Here is an 18,165-nt window from a genome sequence, read left to right on the forward strand (position 1 = left end):
GCTTAAAGGCCATGGCACACAATGTGCAACCCTTTAGAACTACCAGATTTACCAGTTAAAGTTCTTTGATTTCAGCCATCATAAGGTGGCTAGCCATCACTAGTTGCTTTAAAAGCCTCATGGTAAGGACCAAAAAGGCTTTCCCATTTTAGTGTAAGGTCATGTTATGTTACTTTTGTTATGATTTGTCTCTCTATTCTTGAGTTTTAAAAAATAGTAACACCACCCTCTGATAATCTCCTTGATTTGGTCACAGATGAAGGATGGTTGGAAGTTGTCCAGTCTTTAATTAGAGTTATTCCATTGGAAGATCCATTGGGACCAGCTGTTATAACGTTATTACTAGACGAGTGTCCATTGCCAACTAAAGTAAGTTAACACATGTGTAACTTATGCAACTGCTACCTACACACATGCCCAAGGATGAATAACCAGAGGGAAAGTTTGATGTGAGCTATTTCCTCTTTATGCATTAGGGCTAAAATGTTGTTCATTATTAACATCATCCCCCAAATTTAGCATTTACTAAAGACAAACTGCTAGATCTTATTTCCATGAAACAACTAAATTTAATTGGAGATTAGTAAGTACTAGTTTAAGCAAAAAAAAAAAAAATTGAAGGAATGGGCAGATGAGTAATTCCTGAAACAAAAGTCTTTTTCAAAAGTAGAACTTTGTAATTTTGGTTATAATTTTCTTATTCCTTAATTGTTCCTACATTAGTTTTCCCATACCTGAAGGTTTTTTTGATATTTCTTTTTTCAAATTGAGAGTGAAAAGTATTCAGCTTAGAAGCATTTTTTAGTCTCATAGAATTTTATTTTCTCAGTGTTCCTTTGTGATCACATGATATGAAAAAGGTTAGGAATAATTACTTGGCCAAAATTCTGATCATAAGTTATTTTGTTTGCTGCATGTAAGAGGGTAGAGAAGCCACTATAAATTGCTAGAGTAAAGTGCAAGGTGGGAGGAAAGGTGGAAAGGGAAAACTGGTCAAATTTCTTCACTGTAATGTTAGAATACCCTAATTTATACATGATCTACAATTCATTACAGGCAGGTAGAAATGTCTGATGTGTCACCTAAAATTCTGTTTTCTTTATCTTCCAGTTTTGTATCTACACTTTAGCTCACCAAGTTAACAAATATGGAATTGGCCAGTATACCTTTGTTACAATTAAAATGACAGTGCAAGTCAGTCATGTATTGATGTGACCTTGACTTGTTCTTCTCTTTCATGTCATTAATTTATTTTACATATTCCACTGACTCCTTCAACTTGGCTATTTTTTAAAAACAAAATTGAATTGGCTTCTGGCCTCTTATGCCTTGAATGAGCTTCAGGTGCTCAAATCCAGTATGGCAGACCCTTGTGACAGAAAGGAAAATTTTATGACTTAGCTATTAAGGAGTTGACCCTAATTTAGTTTTCTGAGATTCCTGTTTCAGCTTCAGTTGATGCTGTATTTGTTTTTAAGAGGAAAGACAGCCACTATCGAAATACTGAAATTTCTTCACCCCGTGTTACTTAGTCGCCATTGCTTCTTGCTATGTTAGCATCTGCCTGAACTAGGTCTTGTAAAATCAACAGCATAAAAAAAATGCATTTTATATAGCTGACACAGCAGGTGCATTCTGAATGATATACTTTGTATAACAAGATGCAGAAACTTTAAAGTTGCTCTAATACATGATTTAATGTGATGGTGCATTATGTCTTTATCACATGATGTTGATTTCCATTTCATTGTTACTTAGATGTTTGCAGACTTAGGTGCACCAAAAGAAACTGTGATGTAAGTATATTAAGTCCACTTTGTGCTTTTTTTTTTTTTTTTAGGATGCTCTCCAGAAGTTGACTGAAATTCTAAATTTAAATGGAGCTGTTGCTTGCCAGGATGCTAGTCATCCTGCCAAACACAGGAACACAACAGCAGTACTGGGCTGCTTGGCTGAGAAACTAGCAGGTAATTATGAGAAATTTCATATTTCAAAAATGTATGTGATGTCTGCAACCAAGCTCCCTATATTATAGTTGGGAAACTAGTGTGTTTTGTATTTTGTAGAGGGAAAAGAGGGGAAATGAGGTCCATATCAGTAAAAAGCAGTTTAATCTAGGTGGCTAATTTATAGAGAATTAGATAAAATATTTCATTTAGCTTTTAAAATTAAGAACAAGGCATATAAAACCATATTCAAATGTTACAGCAACTAAAAAAAACTTTAAAGTGTGACCAGTTAATAGAAAAGAGAAGAACATAACCTTATAATGTGGAAAAAAAGAGAAGAAAAAGAAAAAACGTACTCCACTTACTGATACTTCCCAAGATTTGGTGTTAAAAACAAATCCTTGGATTGGGGGTTGGATGAGGAGATTTGAAAACATTGAAATCATAGTCATTCTTGAATTGACTCTTTTCCCTAACTTTTAGTGAGTAAAAATCTTTTTTTAACCTGAAAAGTAGGACATGTAGTTTCTAATTTTAGAGAGGATCCTGTTTTCTGTTTTCATATCTATATGGACCCCTTTAGGATATGGCTAAGAGTTTGTGTTTATTCAGCTAAAGACATAAATGAGATCACATCCTGGAAATTAAATAACTACCAAACGTGTCCTGTGGACTAGGACTGTCCCGCCTTGGCAAGCACTATGTAATCAGAGCTCTCAGGTTTCTTTCAGTTGACGTTAAGAGAACATGAACGTTCTTGTTTTTCTGCCACTTTTTAAACAAAAGGTTTGGGTTATCGATAGCTGTTTTTTACCTTACCATGACAAGTGTAATTTCTGTGTTGGTGTTTGAGAGCCTGTAGCTAAAGGATACTGTTTTCCAGAGCTTTCATTAAATTTAATTAATAATGATAAGAAAATGTCATTGTTATTATGTTATTACTGTTATTAAATGTCACAATTTCTAACTTTATATAATGTCACATGTTTCTTTTGATATGACCTTATATCCTTGTACAACAGAAGGGACCTTTTCATAAAAAAAACAAACCTGCCTCTCCTAGATCAAGCCACAGAATAGGTCCATAAACCTTGAACTGAAAGTGACCTCTAAGAGGTGATCTAGTCCAGACTCTTCATTTTACATATAGAGAAATTGAGACCTGGAGACAGGAAATTATTTTCCTAGAGCTCAACACAAGTAGCAAAACTAGAATTCAAGCTAAGGGCTTCTAGCTTCAAACCTTCACTTTTTTAAGCCAAATCAAGCAGAGTTAAACAGTATTGTCCTTTTTGGTATAACTTAAAACTTTATCTAAAAGGGAGTTTGGAAATTGATCTGCCTGAATATATGTATTCCCAGAAGAAACTTGAGAATTAATTTCAAAATACATTTGGATATCTTGCTTTTAAACCAGATGATATTATATTTAAGCCACGTGGTTGACACTTCAGTGCTTGCTGATGTGAAAATGCAGTACAGCAATTTTATCCATGTGCCATTATAATCATACATAGCATATTTATTATTTCCTTACAGGTCCTGCAAGCATAAGCTTACTTAGCCCAGGGATATTAGAATATTTGTTACAGAGCCTGGTAAGTGATTTATCAAAGGCAGTTGATGTTGTTACTCATCTAACTCTAATGTGTAATAAATTGTCTTGGTGTTAAAAAACAAAACAAAAATTCTTAGATTGGGAGAGAAAAAGAATTGGAAAACATTGCCAGAATTTGTTTCTTATAGTGCCTTAATCCCTGCTCAAAGTTTGAAATCACAGTTATTCTCGAAATTCTCTCATTTCCCTGACTTTTAGTAAGTAAAAACTCTTCTAATCCAAAAAATAGAACACAGAGCTTTTCATTTTAGGGAGGATAAGGTTTTCTATTTTCATATCTATATTTTAGGACTATAGAATTGTTAAACTCTGTTATATTATATATTTCCTCAAGAGATACAACGTAGATTGGCCTTGGAAATAAAGGCAATCATGTATTTGCAGGTGTTTCCCAAAGTTGTCTTTATTTCAAATCATGTTAAAATGTGGGGGCAAAAGCAGGTGTGAGGGGAGGGGAGTATATTGTTGGAATTATTTTTTTTTAATTATCATACCAAATACTTACATTGTGCCTTCAGATTTGTAAAATACTTTTCATATATTATCTTACTTGATGCTCACAACAGTCCTGTGAGATAGTTGCTATTTTTCAACTTCATTTCACAGATGAGGAAGCTTAGGTTCAGGGGCTAAGTGATTTGCCTGGGTCATAAGGCTAGTTAAGCGTCCGAGGTAAGATTCAAACCCAGGACTGCAGGTCTAGCATTCTATCTAGTATGCTGCTCTGGCTTTAAACTTTAATAACATGAATTTGCTTCTATAATTGACTTAGAACAGGCCTGCACAGTTTGCAGCTTACCAGGCCCTTGTGGCCCTTAGGCTCACCCAGGGATTTCCTCTACCTGCAGAGGGCCCCCAGTCCTTTGGCAGGCCACAAGTTGTACAAGCCTGACATAACATCCTCAGGTTCTTTCAGTCTTCTCTGAATTTAGCTAGCCTAGATATATATATATGTATACATATATATATATGTATATATATATGTATATACATACATACATAGTGTGTGTGCATATATAAAATCCGTCCCCTGGACACTGTATAGTATCACTAACTCCCCCAAATTTCTAGTTTTCTTATTAATGCTTTGATTTTACGTCTTTGCTGATAACTATAGCCAGTATGTTCTAGGGAGAAACTTTAGGAAAAAAAGACTCGTAATTCTTGACTACATAATAGTGTTAAGCAAAGATGTTTTTGTTCTTGTGGTGTCTGAATGTTTTTGATGTTCAGAAAAGTATCTAGCTTATATTCAGCAAGAAATCAAAATTAGCATGTTGGGGAGCAGGGAGAGGTTGGAATTGAAAATGATCATTTTTTTTTGTCTTTCAGAATTTCCAGTCCCATCCTACAGTCATGCTTTTTGCACTAATCGCACTGGAAAAGTTTGCACAGACCAGTACGTGTATAGTAATCTCTCATGATAATTTGCTGCATTCAGAAATGGCGATTTGCTTGTTGGGTAGATCAGGCAATGCTGTGAATTCTAACATATGTACGCACATTCTGTTGCAGAAATACATACTGCTGGGCTGTTGGCAGCTCATTTAAGTTTTAAACACTGTATGAAAAAAGAAAGTTTAATTGTTTAGTTTTAAAATTTATACAGGATGAATTTAAGGCCATTAGATGTGCCACAGAAGTAACATGTACCTCACTACACATTTATTACCTATGTTAAATTGCTTGCCTTTTCAGTCAAGGGGTAGTGAGGGAGGGAGAGAATTTGGTACTCAGTTTTTAAAATGAATGTTGAAAATTGTTTTTACGTGTAATTGAGGGAAAATACAATCATAAATGAAAAAAGGAAAAAAAGTAGTGTGTACCTGGGCCATTTTAAGTCAAGTGCCTTAGTTTTACTTGCTTTAACAAAGGAAGTTCTGTTTACAGTCTTCCCTTCCCCCTTCTCCTGCCCTCTCTTCTCTTCCCCTTCTCCCCTCCACAGTTGAAGGATTGCTGTGATTTTTTTACCTTATGTGATAGCTTATGGCTTCTCAAGTACTACTTTTTGTTGAGATATTTGACCATGGCTACCCTCTTATTCTTAGCCTGTAGATGTTTTGACTAATTTCAGGAAAAATGTCAACTGTCCTTTGACTATGTAATTCATATGAGCCATGAAGAAAGTACAATGTTCCTTCTTTTCTTTCAATTCATTCATTTAGAATTTTTACTTTTTTCCCCCTAGTTTCTAGCTAATTCAAGTTTTGCTTCTTTCCTGCTAGGTGAAAATAAAATGACTATCTCTAAGTCCTGTATTAGTGACCGTCTTGCCATGTTGGAGAGATGGACAGAAAATTCTGACTATCTGAAACGTCAAGTTGGTTTCTGCGCTCAGTGGAGTTTAGACAATCTCTGTAAGTTAGTGTATTTTATTAAAATAATTTCCACCTCCAGCCAAAAAGTTCCTTCCATTTAATGAGTAGCCTTATTTTTCTAATAATGATTCATTTATTCTTTCAACAAATATTTATTATGTCTACTGTGAGCAAGGCAACAGTAAGATAAGACAGGGACACAGATAAATATAATACAAATTAGAATGTGATAAGTACAGGAGAGGAATGGAATAAAGCGTTACCACAGGTGAAATAATACTGAAGGTAATGATGAGAAGACTGAATCTTTCCCTGAAAAATCCCTGAGAAGAGTAGGACTACTACAGAAAGGCATCCCTAGGAGTCCTCCAGAAAAGCTGTGTAGGCTACCTCTAACTCCAGCTTCCCCTGCTCTTAAATCCTCATTCATTCTTATTTCCTGCCACATCAGTTACACATCCCTCTACGTGACTTTCAAGGCCCTCCCTAACTTGACTGCACCCTACATCTCAAACTGTATAACACATATACTCTGCCATAGCCAAAGTGGTCTTCTCACTGTTCTGTAAACATGCCATGCCTGTTTTATTCATCTGATTTGATTCTCCTTTCCTCATTCCTCTGCATATTAAAATCCTACCTATTCTTTAAGACCTAGTTTAAGTCCTATTTCCTCTATAAATGCTATCCTAACAATTCCAGTCTACCTCTCTTCTGAATAGAAATAGAGCACGTATGGTCTGAACCACAAAATTTGGCACAAGTTTTTCACCATCTTATATTTGTCCATTTTATGCTGTCTTATGCATCTCACATCAGTTTTTAATTCTTTCATGTGTTTTTGACTCACCCTAACTCTACCTCTCTGTCCAACCAGATACCATTTTCGGGTATCTGAACAGTGCTGTCATGTATTTGCTGTTTAGTGGATACTTATTTGATTTTAAAAGGAAATCTTCCATAGTAACAAGATTAGTAGACTTATCAATCACTCAATAAGCATTTGTGAAGCATCTGCTAGGTACCATTTCTTCCCATGCATTGCCAAACTAGGTCATAATCCTCAAACTATAAGAATTCAGCACATTATTTCACCTGAAGTAAAGAAGATTGTACCTTGTGTAATGTGTATATTTCTGGTATATGGGAATTAGGGTTCTTTAGGTATTAGGGACCTAATGTTGAAAATCATTGCTTTACTTGGTATCTAGCAAGGCATATTCACTTACTACAATGTATAACCACAGCTACTATTCCATATGACCTACTATGACCTTATGGACCACAATCATAGCTGTTAAACTTTTCTGATTTCTTTCTTCTCCAGAGGAATATGATCTAGCACAACATGGTTTATTTTTCTTTTGCAGTTTTGAAAGAAGGCAGGCAGTTTACTTATGAGAAAGTGGACCTGACCAACATTAGGGCCATGCTGAATAGCAATGATGTTAGCGAGTACCTGAAGATCTCACCACATGGACTGGAGGTAAAAAACCAATAATTTATAGTTTTGAAAAGCTTAACCTTTTTGCTCCTATGGCCAAGTGCCAAAGGCTAGAGGCTTTTCAATAATTATTTCTCTTTGGCTTATATTCTGTTTAGGGTTTCACCTAGGAACATCAGAATTTGACTTTTGTCAAGGTTTCTACACCAAAAACAAATAAGCACCTCAGAATAACAATACATCAGCTATCAGAAAGGTTAAATTTAACCTAACCAAAAACGCAAAGAACTTTTACCTGAGTATATAAGCATTGAGACAATTCCCCTTCCCTCACCAGTGGGGTCTCTGTCTTTGCCAAAGATCTGTATAGCCCTCCAGACTTATAGTATTACCCTAGGTAGGGCTCTTAAGCCAAGGGAAATAACTTGAAGTGGCTAAGAAATCCAGCACCACTCCCTCATCTCTCCCCCTCCTGCCTTTCCCTGCTGTTTTCAAGAACTTGCACAGTCCTCTGAATGTAGAATCATCACATTGTAGGAGATAACTCAGAAGTTTTTAGGGAGTTCAGCAGCCCTCTCATCAATAGGGCCCACCTTCCTTTGGCATTTACACACAGGGCTCCCACCAATCTCCTCTAATTTTGTGTTTTGTGCATGGCAAGGAAAGGAGGGTGTATCTTTAATAATGAGAACATTAAATGTGCTAAGCAGTGACTACAGGCTGATGCTGTACTTTACCTAGGTTATTGTCATCTTTCAAGTAACCATTTTTGACTCATGCCATTTGATTTTGGCAGGCTCGATGTGACGCCTCCTCCTTTGAAAGTGTGCGTTGCACGTTCTGTGTTGATTCTGGGGTGTGGTACTATGAAGTTACAGTGATCACTTCTGGAGTCATGCAGATAGGCTGGGCCACCAAAGACAGCAAATTTCTCAATCATGTAAGTACATGAATGAAATGACCCTAAATGCATAGTGACTTTCATTTTTCTCTATGTTTAACAAATAAAAAAGGGACTTCTAGATTGATATTGAATTAAATATTATTTGGGCATTGAATCTCAGTGATCTGAATCCCTCAAAGAAGTTTGCCTTCAATCAGTTAATCAACAAGCATTTATTAAGCATCTGCTTTGTGTCAGGCACTAATTTATGGGTAGGAGAAAACTAAAAAGTTTCTCCAGGCTTCATCTTCTTGGGTCCTTAAGGTCTAATTCTTCATTTAGAAGATAAGTATACTAAAATGATCTTATCTATAACACTTCTCCATCTCTAGCTCTGCCCTAGCTTTGATCTTCTGTAATTTATGTTGTGACTTGGCCAAAAGTTTATTTCTGCCTTCCTTGGCAGTTTTGAAAGGTTTTAATTGCTCCTTTCCTTCTGAAATATTGCCAGTTTGTTGGCTCAGCCATACGATTTCAACTTGCAATTTGTCAACAATAAATAGTATCAACATTTAAAAAATATATTGTTTCCCAAAGCAGTAGTATGAAATTTTGGAAGAACAGACAAATGGTCTAGTTACAGTAATTGTGGTTGGCTGGTAACACGTAAGTGCAGAGCTTTTCTCTCTGCCTTTTTTTCCCTACAGATGACCTTTTTTGGTGCCAGTTTGTCAGTCTCATAAAGAACACTATCACCTTTAATTGGGTGTCAGTCAAAATTCAGGCAGAAATGTGATTTAGAAATCATTTTCAATTTTCTTTGTAAAGTCCTGAGTTTTTAAAATTGACCTTGACTGGGGAGGGCTTACTCTAAATCCCAGCCTCTAGTGCTAAATCCCCATCCCTGCTTGGGGTCAGCCTTGAAAATGACAGTGTAGCCACATTAAACATTTTTCTCATGACTGCATAGTTTTTCATGGAACACAAAAGGAGGACTTATCAGACCCCAAGGTTGAATGGAACACCTGAAACTCTTGGCTGAAGGAACAATTCAGGGGAAAAGGACTAATGAGATGAGTCGAGTAGAGTTGGAACTAGGGATGGGTAGGGTATTTAGTTTCTCTGGGGGCATAATCTAAGACATTATTTAATATTCTTTTTATTGATGCATGTTATTAATGCCCTAAAGTAATAATAATAGTATTTATATGGCATCCTGAGGTTTGCAAAACACTTTATAAATATTACTTCATTTGATCCTCACAACAACCCTGGGAGTTAGTTGCTGTTATCCTCACTTTACAAATGAGGAAACTAAAGCAGACAGAAGTTAAGTGATTTAGCCAGTCATACAGGTAATAAGTGTCTGAGTTGAGATTTGAATTCAGGTTTTCCTGATTCCAGATACAGTTAGGTGGCACAGTGCATAGAGTGCCTGGGTTGAAGTCAGGAAAACTCATCTTTCTGAGTTCAAATCTGACCTCAGACACTTGTTAGCCATGTGACCCAGGACAAGTCACTTAACCCTGTTTGTTTCAGTTTCTTCAATTGTAAAATGAGCTGGAGAAGGAAATGGCAAACCACTCCAGTATCTTTGCCGAGAAAGCCTCAAATGGGGTCTTGAAGAGTTGGACATGAGTGAAACGACTGAACAACTTTCTGATTCCAGGTCAGCACCCTATCCACTGTATCATCTACCTGCCTCTCCATGGCTTGTAGCTTTTTCCTGAACGCAGGTCACGTGTCATTTAGGAGACTCAAAACCCATTAGTAGACATTGACTAGCAAGAAGGGCAAGTTTGGGCCATTGCCTGGTGTGCACAAAGGTTTTCTAAAGGCTAATAGGGTCATGTGAAAATTAGTCAGGATTAAGTTCCCAGTGAGTTTCTGTGTTTGTAGTTCTCTATAATGCATGGTCTGAATAACCTCAGTTCCACCATGGCGCAAGTTTAACCTGATCATTAATTCAGAGCAGTCCCCCGGGCAGAGAAGGCCAAATTGTGCGAATGACTGACAAGGAATGATTTTCAAAGACATCATCATCATCGTGATCCATATCCATGTTTTGTGATTCATAGTTTTCAGAGCCCTTTCACATCCCTCTCCTGATCTGAGCCTTAGGATATACTCTTGTGAGGTACGAAGGGCAGGGATGGTTATCCCCATTTTACAGATGAGGAAATCAAAGCTCACCAGAAGTGGACTTATCTATGGCCACACAGCACTAATAAGATGTAGGGCTAGAACCCAGGTTTTCTACTAAGCCATGGTAGTTTTTCTTTTCACTCAAACACAGGGAGAAGCTAAGAGATAAAATTACCCTGTCTCCTCATTTGTCAGCAAAACTCACTTCAGGGCTGGAGAAGACCTAATAAATATGTCTGTAGCTGAGTATTATCATTTAAAAAACTTAACCAGTCAGCCTAGAGTGCCAGAGTTTAAGTACGCGATAGATGATGCTGGTTTATAACGTATAATAGCACATGGTTGACTCCTAAAATTAAGACACTTAAAAAGGATTTGGGGTGGGGAGGGCGGTCAAAGAACAGCCTATTCTTTTACAAGCAGTGTGACAAGCTTTGAATTTCTTTTTATACTTTCTTCTTACCTAAATACTTAGTTCCCTGTTAGAAGTTGATAAAGTCTGAGTTAGTCTCGTCACAAATGCAGGATTCTGATAACATTGCCACGCATACAATTTTGCTTCAAATGGGTATTGTTGTTATTGTTTTAGAAGTTGAAAAAATGTTATAGTTGTACAGATGCTGTGTATACTTTTACAGGATAAGTAATTCCTGTTATACACCCTGTCTCTAAGGATTAACATTTCTTACAAAAAAAGACTCCTTTTAAATCCCCTAATGTGGATTTTTAGTTTAGAAAGGATAACCATATTCCAAAAACTCTGGTAAACAATGTTATTAACTATATTTTTAAAATGTGCCTCAGAGTTCTAAGGTAATTTCTTCTTCTTATCAACTACAGAGTAAGTTCTTTGGGGATTTATAACTATGCCTTTCTGTCTGTCATCTATAAATATGCAGATCAAAGGTCTGAAATAGATGCATATGAGGATTAACAGCAAAACTACTTGTCTCATTTTGACAGAGAGGTAGCAAACTATAGGCATGTAATGAGCTAGTCATTGTCAGACATGGCCAACGTGTTGGCTTATTTTGTTTAGCAATATTTCTTTGTTTCAAGAGAGAGTTCTATTCAAGGGGTCAGGTTAGGAAATAATAGCTGTGAGGTAGGAGTTTTTTTCCTAAGCATCAATAAAACTTTTTTTGAAAAGTAATTAATAACAGTTCCATTGAGCAATAGGATAAGACATTCAAAACATACCTTTAATGAACACCAGACAAAATCCTAATTTGTAATTCTTTTTAGTCATTTTACCTAAAGCCAACAAACTTCTTAGTTTGTGTATATGGAAATAAAGGTGTCTAGGAAAACTAGAGTATAGAAGGATCTCCAAAAATACTTAACTGCCTTATTTCCCATTTATCCACCTCAACTCATGAAAACCAAACTAATTTTGCTAGAATTTTTTTCATCCCTTATTTCAATATCCATAGCTGATTCTTAAATCACAAATTCAGAGATTTTCAGAATAAATCTTTTCACATAGCTACTTCACTTAGTTCTAAATAAGGAGAGCTAAGGTTAACATTATTGGAACTAACCCTAAAAAACAGGAATACTTGAAACTGAATCTCCACAATAAAACTTTGTTTTAGAGTTTACCAGGAAAAATATCTTACATATTAAAGTGACCTGAACTTCTTCTTGTTTTAGGCCAGCTCCAAGATTTTATTTTTCTTTTGAAGGGTCCTTGGTCAGTAAGTCATAGAATAATAGAAATTAAAGATAGAAAAGGACTGCTTTTGACTTGCCTTTGTCCCTCAAATGCTGTCTTGGGGACTGATAATCATTTGAAAAAGATCAGTGACCTGATTGTAATCAGCAGAAAGAGCAGACTGGTATAATTTTTGGCAAGTTGGTGAGTTAGTTACAGTGATCATTAACTGGCCTTAATTCCATATCTCTGCCTCTCTACCAAGTACATCTCTCTTGGACAGAAATTATAGATAATCAACAAATTGGGCTCAGAACTGAAGAAAAGAGAATACACTGAATTGAATTTGGGAGGTTATTTAGCACTGTTAGTGATCCTAAGCTTCAGAAACAAATTTTTAACATGAATGTTTTTCAGGAGATGCTGTGTGGCTGTAAATCATGGAGTGCCACAGCCTCTGAAGAATGAAAATTGCAAGTTACCCAAAGGGCAATGAAAAGATGTAGTGTATTACTCATGACAAATTGCATATTGAAGATTATGTTAAATATGTCATCAAAAAGACTGAGAAAGAAGAGGGCTAATAATGTAGAAAGCATGAAGGAGTGGTTAGCTTGCATGCTCTATTGGCACCTTTGTAATATAAAGAGATCTAAGGGAAAGCCCCACCACACTGAATGGCCCTCATGTAGAGAATGTGGAGAATATGGAAAAGACTTATGGGATAAGAAGGTGTGGGTGGATTGTAATTTGCATCATTGGAGGGAGTACCCACATCAGTGAAGTAACAGTGCCATCAAAATACTGAAGTATTCAGTAAATTCTTTTCCTTGACTATCTGTGCTAATAAGAGAAGAGGAGCAACTCTAACCTGGAAAATTGATACTTCAAGAATCTGTGATTTCATCAATGTTGGTTCTCCTTCCCTCAGTGCAGATCTTAATATCCTCTGTCCCTTAGAAAATTCAACACAACTCAGGAAAAAAATATAAGCACCTCTTATTTGCAAAACACTGTGCTAGGTACCAGAGGATGCAGAAACCAAGAAACAATTCTGGTCTCAGAAGTTACATTGTATAGGAGAAGACAGTTTGAAGTTACATTGTATAGGAGAAGACAGTTTGAGGAAGGAAAAATGCTGATTTAGATTTCATATTAGGAGTTCACATCTGAGCCAAAAAGCAGTGGGGGGGATAGTCAGCAAGCATTTATTAACTCCTTACTATGTGCCAGGTGCTGTGCTAAGTCCTGGGGATAGTTTTTTTACAGGGTAAAACATCCCCTGCCCTCAGAAAGCTCAAATTGTAATAGGGGCAATAGCATGTTAATAACTTGATGTATACGGAGTCAATGGGAAGGTGATCAGAAGGAAAGACACAGCTGGGAGGACTGGAGAGACCTTATGCAGACAGTGAGATTTCATTCCGGGAGGAAGCTGGAAAACTGAGATGGAGATGAGAGGATAGAGCATTCCAGGAATGGGGATAATAAACGGAAGCTCACTGAGGCAGGGTCAGATGTGAACTTTAAAAAAATTGCTTCATCATCTGAATTGAGGTTAGATTAGAAAGGGGAAAGAATTGAGACAGGAAACCAGTTGGAAGGCTATTACTGGACCCAGATGCCTCTGGAGGAGAGAATGAGGCTGGTGACTTAGAATGAAGGACAAACAACAAATATGGCAAAAGGTGATAAGGGATTGGAAGAGGTAGAGTGGAGGTGGGAAGTTTCTTAAAGAACCAGCCCAGAAACTTTTAACAATCATCTTAAAAAATGAGGGTAATGTCAGGGGCAGTTTCTAGTAGATCTTCTGATATAAAATCAGTCTTAAAGGCCAGAAGTAGTACAAGAACATCAGATCTATAGCACAGATGATGATAAATAGATGTTATTACTAATCCCCACTAGATGTCCAAAGCCATCTGTGTATCAAGGTAACTAAGAATGTCATGGGCCTAGGCCTGAGTTGATAATAGTAGCAGTCCTGTACTGCTGCCCATATAGTTTTCCCTGAATACACTAGTCCACACTTCCCATCATGGCTATGGTACCAAATTTTTGCCTCTTTGAAGGCTTCCACTGAACACCCTTATGTGAGAGTTGGGTAAAAAACTCCTAATCACCTTCACTCAGAGATTCAAAGTTACTACCATGTCAGCTTAAAGGATCCTGTTTTGTTTTGTTTTGTTTTTCAAATGAACTCCAGTTGATCTTTAATTGTAAATGACTGTTTCACCTCTCCTGTATGTCTAAAAAGCAAAATATCTCTCTTGGTCCCTCAAAGATTTTCTAGGAAGGAATTGTCCATACCATCCTGGGGAAAGGAAACCTGCCATTTTAAGGGGATGAGAATTGTTTCCCCAGATTATATAAAATCTTCTTAGGGGTCAAAAAACTCAAGAGCCAGATGGCTTTACATAGGGGACAGAATAAGGAATAACTGTAGAGGATTGAATAGAAGTATGCTCAGAAGTAAGTACATCTTCATCTGGTAAGTCCTCTGGATGACTAGATCCAAGAAACCACTGAGGTCCTTCCCCTTTCTTAGGAGAGCATTGTATTTTCAACTATAACCTCTGAATATAGGACATTTAGACTCCAAAATTAGTGATGTCTTGACAGAGCTATTGTTTTTTTAAATCCATTACATCATTCCACAGTATTAGCTTCCTGAGGATAATATGGAAGATAAAAAACTCAGCAAATATAATGGTGGTGACCTCAATCTTGGACCTTTTTCACAGTAAACTGGGTACCCTCATCAAAGGCCCATAAAGGAAGGATATGTTCTGTAAGGGCTTGATTATGGCTGCCTCATTAGCAGACCAAATGGACAATGCAGTATCATATCCTGAACAGGCATCAACTGCAGTGAGGGCAAATCTCTTGAGGAAAAGCCGATAATCAATTTGACAGTCAGGCAGATCAAGAATGACTTGAGGTCATGCCATATTGACCTAGTAAGAGTCCAACAAACCTGCAGTTTCCTTTTCAGTCTGTGGGAGAGTGAAGGCCAGTAGCTTATTGTGGACTACGCCTGGAATTGCATACATTCACGTCATTCAGTGTTTTTCCCAAAACTTAGTGGACTGGACCCCTGAATTTTCTTACAGTTGATCTCCTACCCCTTCTCTCCCATATGAGCCACTGTCCAACATAGAACCTCTTCCACTGTGGCCTCATCTGGCCCTTATTGTCCATATAATAGTAGATGTCATTTTCCTTAGGAAGTAGGACCTCTTTCAGATCTCTTCACACCAAAATATGACAATATGAAGGAGAGTTCAAAAAACCCTGAGCAAAAATGGTACACTGAACTCCTTCCCAGATGAAAACAAATTGCTTCTGGCTACTCTCAGCCACGAAAGTAGAGAAAAAGGCATTATCAAGATCAATAGTTCCATACCCAGGGCCTGTGCCATTTGGCCATCATGTTGACAAGGTGAAAAATGGCCACAGCAATTGGCATAACAATTTTATTCAGCTCCCAATAAATCTGTTGTCAGTCATATAACCAGCTGCCTTCTTCAACCACATAGGGTCATTGTAAGGAGACCTTGTTTAATTAGTTCTCCAACTTTCTTCGTCTTCATTAATAGGAAGGAAATATCTTTGACCTTCTTCCCCCCCTCCCTTCAGTTATTATTTAATTTTAACTACATGGATGGAGCAGATGATTCAAAAAACTTCCATTTAGCCTTACCCACAGTAAGACCCATGTCTACAATAAGACCCTTCCCCACAACTAGCCACTATGACTGAGAGCCAAACAAGGGATCTGCCACCTACCCTTACATAAGCAAGGAGGTTCTTCAGTAGGCTCCCTACCCCTCAGTAGAAATTGAGATATCCCTATGGATCCATAGAGGGTCCTTTGGTATCATATGCCCCATTTGCTGTAATTAAAACAGCCTGAACCTGAGCCAGTGGGTTCTGTAAGTCTATGAATAGACTTACAGAATAGTTCCAGTATGAAATTGGGTGGGGAAAAAAATTACGTCTTTATTCTCACTAACCTCACAGTGACATTAGTTGTTCCTTCAGTTACAATGGGAAGCAACAAACCTTCTGAGAAAGGAACTGTAGACTTCAGCAGACTGCCAGTGACAATAAGAAAATTAAGGACCCTTGCCCTAGCAGGACTTAATCCCTTGAACTCAAGAGTAAAGAATTAAGTACTCATTAACTAAAGAATCAGCTTTGGGAAAAGAGGAAAGCAAAGCCAGATCAGGGGTGATGGGCTTATTTTCTGAGAAGAGATATTGAACATCACAGTGAAAATAATGAGAGACTCAGAAAATATTGAGCTTTGTTTTAGACAACTTGATTTTATGCTACTGTTGAGGTGTCCAGCAAGCAATTGGTGTTGCAGAACTGGAGTTTGTTGGAGAGATTACAGCTAGAAATATAGATTTGGGAGTTATCTGTGACAGGATAGCAGTTGAATTCATAGGAATGGATGAGATCACCAAAAGAAGATATTGAAGAAGAGACAACCCCTGCTACGAAACCAGGAAAAGGATGATGATAATCTAGAAAAGGAGTGATCAAAGCAGGAGGGCTAAGAGAGGTATCAGGAAAAAAAAAAAGGAGAAAGTGCCCAGGAAAGAAATTAGCTAATAGGGTCAGAACTCAGATCAAGGAGGATGAAGACTGAAGGGGGAAGGGAGAATCAGATTGATTGTAGCTTCCTCATTAGCAGACCAAATGTGAAATGAAGTGTAGTATATCCTGAGGAGGGGGAGGGGGGTATCTGATGGAACAGTTAAAGGATTGTTGGTAATTTTAAAGACATCAGATTCAGCTGAGTGGTTGGGTTGGAAACCAGGGAATTGAGAAGTAATTGAAAAGTGAGGAAATGGAAGCAAGGAGTATGGGTGACTTTCATGACTATGAAAAGTAGAAGGAGGTGAGGGACAATAGCTTGATTGTATATAAGGGTCAAAAATAGATTTTTTTTTCAAGGATGGGAAAGACTATATATAGACATCAAGGAAAGCACCAGTGGATAAAGTAAATTTGAAGATGAGAGTTAGAAGGACAATGATAGAAAGGGCAAATCCTGAAGGAAACAAGTGAGATGTAATCAAGAGTACAATTAAAAGTGCTAGCTTCAGTTGACTTTACTGTCTTCTCTTTTCCAGCTGTCATCATAGGAAAAAAACTGCATTTATTGCTTCTACTTTCTCATTTCCCACTCCTCACCGCTTGGAAATCTTGCTTCTGCTCCAACTAATTGATCCCAACATAGTGATGACATGGCCATTCATTTGTCAAGTCATGTGAGAGAGGCTGTGGAGACAAAAGTCAGCAGTCATCTCCATTCATACCACAACCACCCTAATTCAGGCCCTCATTATCTATGACCTAGGTAATTCCAATAGCCCTCTAATTGCTCTCCTTTCATCCAGCCACTCCCTTCTTTAATCCATCTGACAGATAGCTGCCCTGTCAAAGTTCCCAAAGCATAGGTCTGGCCATGTCACTCCTTCAAACTTTTAGTGACTCCCTATTGCTTCTAGTGTAATATTGTTTATCTCAGCTTCTTCAACTGTAAAATTAGAATAATACCTCGTACCTGAGAGTTGTTTTGAAGATCAAATGAGATTAATATTTGTAAAAAGCATAGTTCCTAGCACATATTAGGTGCTATATAAACATTTATTCCCTTCCTCTTCCCCTTCCCGTTCAGTGGAGGTGGATAATTGATATCCACGAAGGAACCTTCTTTTAGACAGCACTCAAAAATCTGATAGAGAAGTCCAAAAAAATTCTTCTTATTCTAGAATTTTGTCATAGGCCATGTCAAGTCAAATTAGTAGTAGGGGTGGTATGAAATAGTGTTTTTAACAAACATTTTTGTTGTGGTGTTTGTATGTCTTGTTTGATATGTCTTTTGAACCTCTTCCACGAAAAACTTTGTGCTAGTGGTCCTAAAGAGTAGTGTCATTGTCTGAATTGACTATCATTTCTTTTCCCCTGTCAGTACTCTCGTAAAGAACAATGAAGTTTTTAAAGACAAGTATTAGTAGGAAGAGATGTCATGGGCGTATATGTAGTTAAATACAAAATTAGTTAATTCCTTAAGAGAAATGGATATTGATTTCAAAAATTACCCAACAACTTTAATCAAGCACATAAGTCCTGCTATTTT

At 37.2% G+C, this 18,165-nt stretch overlaps 1 protein-coding gene across 2 annotated transcripts in view; it reads left to right on the top strand.

Annotated features, from left to right (window-relative positions):
- The window catches only part of RSPRY1 (ring finger and SPRY domain containing 1), a 62,110-nt gene that overhangs the window by 28,934 nt on the left and 15,011 nt on the right, over positions 1-18,165 (top strand). For both annotated transcript variants that reach the window (XM_072632314.1, XM_072632313.1), the window contains 7 exons: positions 257-369; positions 1,841-1,967; positions 3,489-3,547; positions 4,900-4,966; positions 5,793-5,924; positions 7,256-7,371; positions 8,126-8,269. In XM_072632314.1, the coding sequence (XP_072488415.1) occupies positions 257-369; positions 1,841-1,967; positions 3,489-3,547; positions 4,900-4,966; positions 5,793-5,924; positions 7,256-7,371; positions 8,126-8,269 (758 nt within the window). The remainder of the gene's footprint in view (positions 1-256; positions 370-1,840; positions 1,968-3,488; positions 3,548-4,899; positions 4,967-5,792; positions 5,925-7,255; positions 7,372-8,125; positions 8,270-18,165) is intronic.

The sequence above is a fragment of the Notamacropus eugenii genome, chromosome 1 (assembly GCF_028372415.1).
Source record: "Notamacropus eugenii isolate mMacEug1 chromosome 1, mMacEug1.pri_v2, whole genome shotgun sequence".
Classification (NCBI taxonomy): domain Eukaryota; kingdom Metazoa; phylum Chordata; class Mammalia; order Diprotodontia; family Macropodidae; genus Notamacropus; species Notamacropus eugenii.